The 12,757-nt window shown below is 40.5% G+C and overlaps 1 protein-coding gene across 4 annotated transcripts in view; it reads right to left on the bottom strand.

The window, feature by feature from the left end:
* Positions 1-2,154: 2,154 nt before the first annotated feature.
* LOC139937689 (programmed cell death 6-interacting protein-like) overlaps positions 2,155-12,757 on the bottom strand; it is a 35,023-nt gene continuing 24,420 nt past the window's right edge. Inside the window, exons 14-16 of one of the 4 annotated variants that reach the window (XM_071932958.1) lie at positions 6,978-7,034; positions 2,704-3,198; positions 2,155-2,568 (exon numbers count right to left, since the gene is read on the bottom strand). In XM_071932958.1, coding sequence (XP_071789059.1) covers positions 2,543-2,568; positions 2,704-3,198; positions 6,978-7,034 — 578 coding nt within the window. In that variant the 3' untranslated portion in view covers positions 2,155-2,542. Of the gene's footprint in view, positions 3,199-4,412; positions 4,534-6,977; positions 7,035-12,757 lie in introns of all 4 variants that reach the window. The other 3 variants (XM_071932960.1, XM_071932957.1, XM_071932959.1) reach the window with 3 other exon arrangements.

The raw sequence follows: 12,757 nt of genomic DNA, 5'->3' as shown, positions 1-12,757 counted from the left end.
TAGAAGTGCCCCTTATCAGAGGGAAATTGCTGCGCCCCATCAAGAGCGAAGCTCAAGGCCTGATAAACCTGGTACATCCTGAGATGGTTCAATTCAGAAGGTGAAAGACTCTGTATACAGGTTTGGAAACAATGTGGACTATTTCTTTCTCAGTTTAATGACTGCTTTACTTCTATTAAACAAATTTAAAAACTCAAGACAGTGAGTTCTGGAATAATCTTAAGAAATCTCATGCCATCTTCAATCCTTTTTGTCATATTGAACAAAATCGAAGCCAAGTCCTTCAACCTCAATCATACACTTGAAAGTATCGATTTGAGCCTGTCTTTTGGACGAGAAGAGAGGACAATTTCAGACATGTTTTGAACAATCAACAAAAGATTCCCTTTTGAAATTTTGAGCAGAAGTAGGTTGACAGTTTGTAACCTTGACTTTGATGAATATGCAACCTTGTGTCACATGGTGAGACTGTCCTCCTCAAACATTAACTCAATTAGACTGAGTCAGTAAACAGCGGTAGAAACGTTGGATGCTTAATGATCAATAGTCATAATATGATTGATTCTGTCACTCTTTGACTGTTCCATGTGTAATAAATTGCTACAATACTCGGGTAATCCACACCCTTCTGCGTTATACTGCATTTACATGTTGCATTTTAGCTGCTTGATGCTTTCAGCTTTCAAAAGTATTTACAATTGTTGGGATTTTGTTGGCCTTCATATTTAAAGCAAGCTATTACATTTTAATTAGTGTATTTTATTTGGCGATTCAGTTAGTCTTACTGAGGATACACACAACAACCATATTTGTCATAAGAGACGTTAAATTTGCATCGGGGATAAAGAATATTAATTTTGATTTTTTTTTACCCATACACCGATGTGTCATGTTTCTTGAATCCACAACCACATTATAAGCACAAAACTTCACAGGTACCAGCCTACTAGAATTAGCACACAATGGAACATTACGTGCTCGATATGGGGTATGGTGACCACTCTACTGTCTCTTCATTGGGTTCTCGGAATCACAGAAAATCTTTGGAGTGTTTTAAAGACACTGAACACTATTAGTAATTGTAGTCTCCTCACTTGCTGTATCTCAACATATGCAAAAAATAATAAACCTGTGAAAATTTGAGCTCTATTGGTCGTCGGAGTTGTGGTGCGTGAGAGTGAGAACTAAGAAAGAAAAAAAAATACCATTGTCACACGAAGTTGTGTGCTTCCAGATGCTTGATTTCGAGACCTCAAATTCTAAACTTGAGGTCTCGAAATCAAATTCGTGGAAAATTACTTCTTTCTCGAAAACTACTCCACTTCAGAGGGAGCCGTTTCTCACAATGTTTTATACTATCAATCTCTCCCCATTACTCGTTACCAAGTAAGGTTTTATGCTGATAATAATTTTGAGTAATTACCAATAGTGTCCACTGCCTTTAAGGAGTGGGGTACTTCTGTACAACAGGAAAATGGTGTGTTCTGAGAACATTTAGTAGGGGTACCCTCTGCCCCAAATAAAACATGTCATAAAACAGAATTTGTATGGGTGTTTAAGTTGATTTCTGAATAAGCCACTTAGGTTGCGGCTGCGGCTGCGGCTGGATCACCTTGTTAACACATACTGAAGTGTAGGACGTCCTTAGGATCAGCCATGGCTGCAACCCCAAGTTTAAACCCAGCTCAATAAATACTGCATCTCAATTGAGAAACTACTCCTTTGGCTTCCTAACTTAGGATTAACCTTAGGACAAGTTAAGTTCTGTAACCATAGCGTTTCTCATTTACCTTTCACGCACAGATCGGCCGACTTGCACCAGTAGCGCCCGCCATGACAAACTTGCAAGTCGGGGCGCATTGAACCAATCCTAACTTGACATAGGATTAATCCTAGCGTTTCATGAACAATAAGCAAGTTTGGACAAGTATCCGAGGTCAAATATCTCTGATAAAAACAGTACAATCCTCACCACTTACATCTTAATGGAAATGTATCAAATCTTATGAGGAATTTTGCTTGCTGTTTGAAGCCGCTTGGCAATAATTAATTAATAAAACATGATATGTACAAAGTCCATTAGTATTCTGATCAGTCTTGAACTCCGTGTTTCGACAAATCATTAAACATTGCTGGGGTGAAGTCAATAATTTGGGAATTGTCCATATCCAATTTTGCAATCTTTCCAACGTTTGAAGTATACATGTATGTAGCCACAGCCAAAAGCTTCCAATTGAAAAGCAGTGTTTGATTTCAAGTAACCAACAAAATGATGGTCAACACCAAAGGCCCTTTGAGAAAAAAGATTGTGGCTAATAATTCAACAGGAAATTAGTCAATCCAAGACTTACACTGGCAGCGTCATACATCAAGGGAATCATAACCACTGACAGCGTATCGTCACTGCATGTTTATCGTTGCTGATATTGGTTGTAGCATGGTTGCTGATGGCTGTGGAAAGCCAACTTGTTGTGGATACCCGGGCCGATGTGGATACCCGGGCTGTTGTTGATACCAACGACAGTGTATCGGTCACTACTGTTTATTGTTGCTGATATTGGTTGTAGCCTGGTTGCTGAGGAGCTGATGGCTGTGAGTCCACCTTGCTGTGGATAACCGGGCTGTTGTGGATACCTGGCCTGTTGTGGATACCAACGACAGTGTATCGGTCACTAGTTTACCGTTGCTGATATTGGTTGTAGCCTGGTTGCTGAGGAGTTGATGGCTGTTGTGGATATCCAGCTTGTTGTGGATATCCAGGCTGTTGTGGATACCCGGCCTGTTGTGGATAACCGGGCTGTTGTGGATACCCGCCTTGTTGTGGATACCCACCTTGTTGAGGAGGGGGCTGCTGATACTGCCCGCCGGGCTGTTGTTGATACGGGTTGCCGAATCCTTGGGGCTGCTGAGGGGCTGCGTATGGGTTATAGGGTGTAGGCATGGGGGCGAATCCCCCGGCAGGGGCGTAACTAGGCGTGGGTTGGTACCCAGGGGCGTATGTTGATTGTGGGGTGCCTGGGGTATATTGAGGAGGAGCACTAGATGGAGGGGCTTGGGGGCGAGGGGCTTGTGCAGGAGGGGCTTGTGCTGGAGGAGGTTGTGCAGCAGGGGCTTGTGCTGGAGGAGGTTGTGAAGGAGGGGCTTGAGGGCGGGTCGGGGGTTGGTTTGGGCGTGGTGGTGGTTGTCTCGCAGCTGTTCCTGCAAGCAAAACACAAGTTTTCTTTATAAATAAGTGCAGTCTTTGTCAGCGCAATAGAGACATCAACGGACAAGTCAATTTTATGAAGAGTACAGTTTGAAACCTACTGATGAATCAGTTACCTCAATGTTATTTATATGTCAACTAACAATCGCTGAGTCAATGATGAACAAAAAAGTGCTTGCTTTGTTGAGTACAAGATCTGCAAAGAGTTACATGCAAGCCTGGTTCATAACTGCGAATGCGATTCAGATTTTGACGCCACATCTTCACAATAAATAATTTGGAAGAGACACAGTGCGAAATATTTGCAGCGATAACGGAGCTGTAACGGCAAAGTTTGTATTGCATCAGCATTCGCAGGAAGTATGAATCAGGCTGATCTCAATATTTCTATGCTGCTCATTTGGTTGCTCAGTATAAACTGTTTTTGTCTTTTGGTGAAACAATCAAGCAATGCAACTCTTAACAAAATCTCTTACAAAATATTCAATGTTACTCCCTGTTTTTCTACACACACAAAAAGGGCTGTAGATCATTCCATAAAAAAACATGTCACTTCCTTCTCATGGCATAGCTGAGGGCATAACCATGACTATGCCCGAAGCGAAGTTGAGGGCATAGCCATGGTTTGGACATCACCGAGGGCCTATAATTTTAACTGTTCCCCGATTATTAAGCAGTCAACAGTCATTTTATATACGGAATAAGGATTCTTTTAATCAACAACACTCTGACTATTTGGTGAAAGGTCGCCCGCGAAGAAAGGTCAAGCTGTGACACGGAACGCTAGTCGTACATTATACACACCATAGTTGTGTTATTTTCAGAGCGGGCATAGTCAATTGACTATGCCCCGGGCATAGTCACTATGACGTCAGCTTGATAGAAAAAGGGGGCATAGCTATTTCCCCGACTCCATTTTTAACCAATCAGATTAGAGGATTCTATACATGAGGTATATAATGGACACTATGCAACACTATTTGGTTAGGTAAACTTGTCTGTATTGACCCCTTGCGCGAACGTCTCACCATTTTGGTTGCAATAGGTTTACATGTAAATGCTGCGTCACCAAAAAATGCGCACTTCACTGAATAACGCACAAGGACATTGCCCACCGATAGGGCACATCCAAGATTATTCTGATGATGAGGTGAATTGGGTCATAACACCCAAACCAAACAGTGCACTCCTAAAGTTGCCACCATACCTCAAAAAGGCTACTGGGTTCAAGCTTTGGTGCTTCTGACAAGCTGAAGCAGCGTGTGGGTTTGAGTCCGGTCTTGTCAGGTCAACTTGTTGAGCTGTTGTCAGGCCCCTTCTATCACCAGCTACTGGCAGCAATGTACAACAAATGAACAAGTATTTTGTGCATAATGCGTGGCATACTGGCATACTGTATTATGGGCTTTTTTTATTTTGTTTTATTTTTTTATAATTGTAACACCATCTTCTGTCATCTGTCAAAGCTAGCTCAGTGAACAAATTTATAAACCGTTTTTGTCTTTTGGTGAGAAATCAAGCAATGCAACTCTTAGCAAAAGCTCTTACAAAATATTGAATGTTACTCCCTGTTTTTCTACACACACACAAAGGGCTGTATAATTAGATGAATAATGTACATGGGGTATCAACTGATAGCTCTGTTGAAAACAAAAGGAATGAATGAACCTTGCTGAAAATAATGTGTCTTATGACTCAAGATCATTCCATAAAAAACATGTCACTTCCTTCTCATGTCTTTATATACAGTTACTCCCTTTGCTTTTTGATTTGTCAGTTTGTAGTCTGATTACGTTTCTCGCTAGACATTTGTTGACACACATAAACCTTTCACTTTCTTGTTGATGTTAAAGCCATTGGACCCTTTCGGTACAGAAAAAAAAAAAAAAGTTCACATATTTACAAATAATTTACAGGGTTTACAGAAGGTATTGGTGAAAGACTTCTCTTGAAATATTAGTCCATGAAATGCTTTACTTTTTGAGAAAACGGTGAAACAATATAAATTCTCGTTAACGAGAATTACGGATTTGTTATAAACACATGTCATGACACGGCGAAACGCGCGAAAACAGGAGTGGGTTTTCCCGTTATTTTCTCCTGGCTCCGATGTCCGATTGAGCCTAAATTTCCACAGGATTGTTATTTTATATATAAGTTGTGATACACGAAGTGTGGGACTTGGACAATACTGTTTACCGAAAGTGTATAATGGCTTTAATAACAAAATAATAATACTAAACAGTGCTTATTATAGCGCTATTCCAAAAGAGGCAAGATCACAGCACTTGTTATAACACTTATCTCTTCTGTCGGTAGAATCTTTAATTTATAATTAAGTCATTCCGCTCATAAGCTTTGTCTTTTCGTGCTTATGCCGTTTTAGTCCTCATTAACTTGTAATTTTCATGAAATAATGCAGCTCTCAACAAATTAACTATTTTGTTTGTATTCTGGAGGAAAAAAACCATTCTTAGTGGCCGCACATTTCGACACTAACAAAGTCTTTCTCGAAGGCTAGCTGACAACACTACAATCATACACAGGAATACCGGTGTAACCAAACCAGTCAAGTGGAAAAAGATGATAAAGATGAAAGCACACACAGAGAAAGCAGGGGATGAACAAAGAGGAAGGTAACAGTGGGGGGGTTGGATAGGGACTGGTTGTATTCTTGCGTCTGTCGTGCATATGCGTACATTCTCTTGTAAGGCGCAGGATTTATGATACCATGTCATGCACTGCATTTGCAATGGACAAAGAGGAAGGTAACAGTGGGGGGGTTGGATAGGGACTGGTTGTATTCTTGCGTCTTTCGTGCATATGAGTACATTCTCACGTAAGGCGCAGGATTTATGATACCATGTCATGCACTGCATTTGCAATGGACAAAGAGGAAGGTAACAGTGGGGGGGTTGGATAGGGACTGGTTGTATTCTTGCGTCTTTCGTGCATATGAGTACATTCTCACGTAAGGCGCAGGATTTATGATACCATGTCATGCACTGCATTTGCAATGAACAAAGAGGAAGGTAACAGTGGGGGGAGGGGGAGTGGATAGAGACTGGTTGTATTCTTGCGTCTTTCGTGCATATGCGTGCATTCTCACGTAAGGCGCAGGATTTATGATACCATGTCATGCACTGCATTTGCAATGAACAAAGAGGAAGGTAACAGTGGGGGGAGGGGGAGTGGATAGAGACTGGTTGTATTCTTGCGTCTTTCGTGCATATGCGTGCATTCTCACGTAAGGCGCAGGATTTATGATACCATGTCATGCACTGCATTTGCAATGAACAAAGAGGAAGGTAACAGTGGGGGGGGGGGGGGTTGGATAGGGACTGGTTGTATTCTTGCGTCTTTCGTGCATATGCGTGCATTCTCACGTAAGGCGCAGGATTTATGATACCATGTCGTGCACTGCGTTTGCAATGCATGTTAAATCGGCACCCGAGCAGACATGTGCGCAAACACACACACGTCACAAGTTTTGATAACAATCCGTCTTTCAACTCATGAAAATATTCTCACCATTGCATTCAAAAGCATTCACCATTTGTATCCTATTAAATTTGAAAATTTATCCTTGAATAACATGGAAATAAACATTTGTGATTGAAAAATGAATGAATGACTAGAACTCACACTATAAAATGAAAATTTGTGCTCTGGTTGGGGTGTCAGCAAGTGAGTGAAGCGTGGTACAAATGGACAAAAATTAATGTGGCTCTGAGCAATTATTTGGCAACTGAGGTGATGGTTGATTGTATACCTTCACATCCAGTAGGCGTATTATATTCAGCCTCAACATTCTGTCCTTGGTCGAAAACTGACGAACATGTTCAAAATAATACCAAAAAATTTGTTAAACTTGAAAGAAAAAAAAAGTACTTCTGAGTCTGACTCATGTAAAAATATTTAAGTTAATATCATGGTTTGAGACTGTGATCACAGAAAACAATTCATTTATTTATTCATTCATTCAGTCCATGCGGAGAAAACAAAGACACCAAAAACCCTTGAAAACAACAAAATGAGTTAGTCTGAGCATGGAGGGTCTGAGGGGAGTAATAGCCTGAACACAACCAGAAGCAGATGAATATCACCCGTCATGAACCGAGCAGACATTTGATCTCTCATCCACAACGTTTTCAATGACTCATGGCTCTAAATGTAGACAAGATGGCCCCCCTCAAGTCATTCCCTCGATTCCAATATTAAGTCTAGATAAGGTTCTCAGTGAACCGTGGCTACACCTGCCAGAACAGTTGTCAAGACTTTTAAGGAAATCTTGGATGCATGGCAGTAAATGTGTACTAATGTAACCAAAGGATGTGTCCGAATAAAAGACAACTGGACCAAAGTTCATAGATCTACACTGTACTTTAAAGCAGAAAATTTTGCTTAACATATGTCTGCTAAGCAGAAATGAGCAGTCCAGTCACAAACTGTGCACGTCATATGGTAGTTCAGCTTGTAACCTTATTCTGGTAAGCATACTTTTGTTGTGCTTAGCTGCTTTTTGTGCTTATGTAGCTCTATCAAATTGGGCCCTGCCCTTTTCGAACTTCTTGGTTTTGTACCAAGGCTATGTACACTCGGCTGCAGATACAATATTGAAGAACAGGCCTTTGCAGTGATTAGGAAGTAACCTACCCAAAGCCACCGACATTGCCCGCTGAGGGAGGGCAAAAGCAGCCTGTTTCTTTTTTGGTGAAATGAGAGTTAAGCCATATCTGATTCAAGCGACTTCAGCTACATGTATGGCTAAAGCCTACAGTGATAGTGTTAAAGAATAGGTGTTTTCAGTCATCCAGCCACAGCCACAAACAAAGTGATTATAATTGACCTGGGCAAATATTCAATCAATCCAGGCCCCTAAAAAATAAAAACCTGGACTCGTGTCTTAACAAATTGGATGGGCCTCAGGTCGTGTCCACGATTCCAATTATGATGCCTAAGTTAAGGTCAGTGAACCATACTTGCATCTTTGCCTAGGGCATTATTACACATCAAGACCTTTTGACAGACCTAGGCTTAAGTTCGTCAAGCCATTCAGCAAACAAAATTTCTCAAGCACCGAAAAGTCTTGCGTAGCCAAAACATATTGGGAGCCGAATTTACACCAATTTCAATTGGTTGTAACTGTTACAATGAAATATTTGCTTTAGGGAAAAAATTTCTTGGGCAACTCGTTTGTTTTGAGTGAGGCATTACCTCTATCTGAAAAACTACGTTTCTTCAGAAGGAGCTGTTTCTCACAATATTTAATACCATCAACAGCTCTCTGTTGCTCGTTACCAAGTAAGATTTTGTGCTAAAAATTATTTTGAGTAATTACTAATAGTGTCCACTGCCTTTAAGAAATTGGCTCTTCATCTCTGATCCAAGTTTAGGTTCCGATTACCATTTGAAGCTATCCGCGTGCAGGAAACACAAAGTTTCTAATTTGACAAATTCAGAAGCCCCATCGGCTGGAGGCAGATCCAGAACCAGGAGTTTGGACTAAGTCCCTAGAGAGGCTCAGAGATCAAAACAGGGAAGATCCCAGAGCTGAGACTAACAGACAAAGATGGTGATGTCAAGATTAGCTGTCGCCACCCCTCAGCCTAAGGGTTAGGGGTATCAAACTAGTAAGAGAACTGATGACAGAATGACTGACTGTTTGCACTGACGACATTGATGCTCAGGTTCACCAAGAAGGCCTCAGTGGGTAGGAACTTCATGAGGCAAAAAACTGCCTAACCACAAAACGAGTTTGCTGACAATAAGAAAGATTACCAGTCACAACAAAATGCAAAGCATTCTTTCAAATGACAAGCTGCCTGACATAGTGACTGACTGACTGCACTGAAACTCAATCACATCGGAACTCATTACTCCTCACTGGCTCCCCATACAACAGTGAATCAAATTCAAAGTTGTTCTTCTTGTGTACAAAGCTCTTCATAAACAGTCACCATCATACATATCTAACTTAACTACAGCTGCAACCAGTATGCAGACAGCCTAGATCATATACATCTTCTCCCAAGTTTAATATGCCCAGAACCCATGCTGTGTCATTTGCAGATCGCTCACTATCCTGCTACGGACCGAAATATTAAAACATTTTACCAAATCACATCTTTGCTGCGTGCTTATTAATTTATTTTTCAATATTTCCAAATTTCTCTTATACTGTTTAGCAATTATTTGTTTAAACATTTCGAGTTTGGTTTGATAGGCTTTTGAGTCACAGTGGTTCGGTTCAATTTTTATTAATCCTAGCCATCAATACTAATGATAATAAGGCTCATACTTTATGTGTCACTTCACTATTTCCAAGAAATGCCTGATTTTGGCGTGGGGTGTCGCGAAGTATCATCGTTCAACTAAGTTTCTAACACCCACAGATTGTCAATTTATTTTCAGATAACCAAACTCTGTCAATCAGTCTTCATACCAAATGTAATTTAAGTTATTTTCTGTAAACCACAAATACTCAACCTGTCTTCTGATAATTGAAGAAAAAAAAAACTGCTTTACTAGATTGACATTATTTATGACTTCTTTGAAAACTGTGTTTTTTTGGTCACGTGCCAGTTGGTAATTTGCGAGGGCGAGATTTTCGTTTTGCTGAAACAAAATATCTTCGCCCACTCAATATGTAGCATGATACATGTATATATTATTGTTTGTTAATTTTTTTAAGTAGTGGGTGCGTTCGTTTAGCTTCCCTTGGTCGACCCCGGTGTGTGGCGTTTTCTTTTTCCAGGACGAACAGTGCAGATAATTACCCACGTTCATCCTGGAAAAAAAAAAACGCCACACACCGGGGTCGACCCAGGGAAGCTAAACGAACGCACCCATACTTTTCGTTTAGTCAGGGACCTCAAAAGATCAGCTGTGCTACTGCACCTGTTTTTGCCTCTGACAATGGCACAAATATGAGCAGGAGAGAGCCTGGGGAGCCCATAAAAGCAATAAAAAACAGCACAAACCCGTCAGCTTGGGAAGACGCTGTCCCTTGAACCCTATAGGGCCCCCTTAAAGGCAGTGGACACTATTGGTAATTACTCAAAATAATTTTTAGCATAAAACCTTTCTTGGTGATGAGAAACGGGGAGAGAGAGATAGTATAAAACATTGTGAGAAACGGCTGCCTCTGAAGTGTTGTAGTTTTCGAGAGACAAGTAATTTTCCACGAATTTGATTTTCAAGACTTCAGATTTAGAACTTGAGGTCACAAAATCAACCATCTAAACGCACAAAACTTCGTGTGACATGGGTGTTTTTTTCTTTCATTATTATCTCGCAAGTTCGAAGACCGAATGAGCTCAAATTTTCACAGGTTTGTTATTTTATGCATATGTTGAGATACACCAATTGTGAAGGCTAGTCTTTGACAATTACCATTAGTGTCCACTGCCCATAAGCAGGCCCCTAGACCCTGGTCGTGAGGTGCTTCGCTGCACTAGATACACCCGCCCTCGACAAAATTAGCCGGCATACAATTTGCCCTAGTGTAGCTACAACCTTGCTAGATAGGCTTGGTAAAAACAATTGCAACTTCCAAGGGTGTATTTCTCACTAAAATATTAAAAGAATTTGAGGCTGAAGCCTTTTCTAATCATCTGAGAGCACACACATTTGTGCAACAAGAATGTTTTTTTTCCTTTCATGATTCTCTTGCAACCCCTATGACCAATTGAGTCCAAAATAATTTCACAGATTTGTTATTTTATGCATATGTTAGGATACACCAAGTGAGAATACTCGTCTTTGACAATTTCCAAAGGTGTCCAGTGGCTTTTAAGAGTACATGAAACAGCGGTAGATAAGCAGGATGGGTGACAAAGAGTTGTCAATTGGGATGGGATGGGACGGGAAATCAGTTAATGAGCATCGGGCTGCCTCTATCAAACAAACATGCATGGTGGGAGACATCGTTACGATCCAATAACACAAACATTCACAGCTGCATATTTACAGCGCCTGTACGAGCAGGGCTCAAATTTGGGGGGAAGACCGAATGGATAGTAGCTCAAAACATATACTGGACCTGCCGTCGATTTCACCAAACTCTTCCCAACTTAGGAATAATCTTAGGTTAGGACGAATTACTCTTTCTAACTCGAGATAGAATTAATCCTAGCGTTTTGTGAAATCGGCTGCAGAATTTATCTCACAAGACAAAAATCAAGATGAGTTGAACAAGCAATCAGAGAAGATGTTCCCACAAAGATATTACAATGAAATATCTTATTCAAATAAAAACAAACAATACCACCGGGCTTGTCCCATTGTGAGTTTACTGGGGGAAAATTCTGCAAGACTGCATGGATTGCAGCTCAAATTTTTGTACTGGCCCATAATTTATCTTTTTTACAAGCCCAGAATCTAATCAAGTTGAACAAGCACTGAGAAGATTATCCCACAAAGATATTACAATGAAATATCTTATTCAAATAAAAACAAACAATAACACCGGGCTTGTCCCATTGTGAGTTTACTGGGGGAAAATTCTGCAAGACTGCATGGATTGCAGCTCAAATTTTTGTACTGGCCCATAATTTATCTTTTTTACAAGCCCAGAATCTAATCAAGTTGAACAAGCACTGAGAAGATTATCCCACAAAGATATTACAATGAAATATCTTATTCAAATAAAAACAAACAATACCACCGGGCTTGTCCCATTGTTAGTTTACTGGGGGAAAATTCTACAAGACTGCATGGATTGCAGCTCAACATTTTTACTGGCCCATAATTTATCTGACAAGCCCTGAATCAAAATGAGTTGAACAAGCATTCAGAGAAGATTATCCCATAAAGATATTACACATAGAGATGTCTTGTTCAAATGAAAAAAATAAAAATACCACCGGGATTGTCCTATTGTGAGTTTACTGGGGGGGGGGGGGGGGGGGAAATTCTACAAGACTGTATGGATTGCAGCTCAGAATTACAGTACCAGAATCAAAATGAGTTGAACAAGCATTCAGAGAAGATTATCCCACAAAGATATTACACAATGAAATATCTTATTCAAATAAAAAAAATTAAAAAGACCACCAGGATCATCCCATTGTGAGTTTACTGGCCCGACTCTAAAACCATTGGCTCCAGGCTTGTGGTCTAGTGTAAGTTTTGAGCCCTTATTGGTAAAGCAATCTCTCCATAAACTGGATTACGGCAAATCCTTGTAGCAATACCAACCACGCTTAACTAGGGGCAAGAGTCATTGCTGACAAGAAAGGTCTGAAACTAGGATGATAAATTTAAGGAGGTATGATGAAATGATGGCATTTCCACCTTTCGGTAACCCCTAACCCCTATTCCGTCTTTCGGTTAAGATTTCACAGAGTTATTGGAAACAGTGTCCTCAGCACTAGACAAGTACATGTAGATCAAAGAGCAGGGGTCGCTTTCACACAGAGTTAAGACTAGGACTAGTCCTAACTTAGGACGACTAGTCCTAACTTAGTTTTGCTAACATTCGGCAGGCCATGCCGACAGGCGCACTTTGTTTAAATCAACAAATGGAAAAGGTGCACCGACGAAAACATA

Source organism: Asterias amurensis, chromosome 5 (assembly GCF_032118995.1).
Source record: "Asterias amurensis chromosome 5, ASM3211899v1".
NCBI lineage: Eukaryota > Metazoa > Echinodermata > Asteroidea > Forcipulatida > Asteriidae > Asterias > Asterias amurensis.
This window is presented reverse-complemented; position numbering and strand designations above follow the sequence as displayed.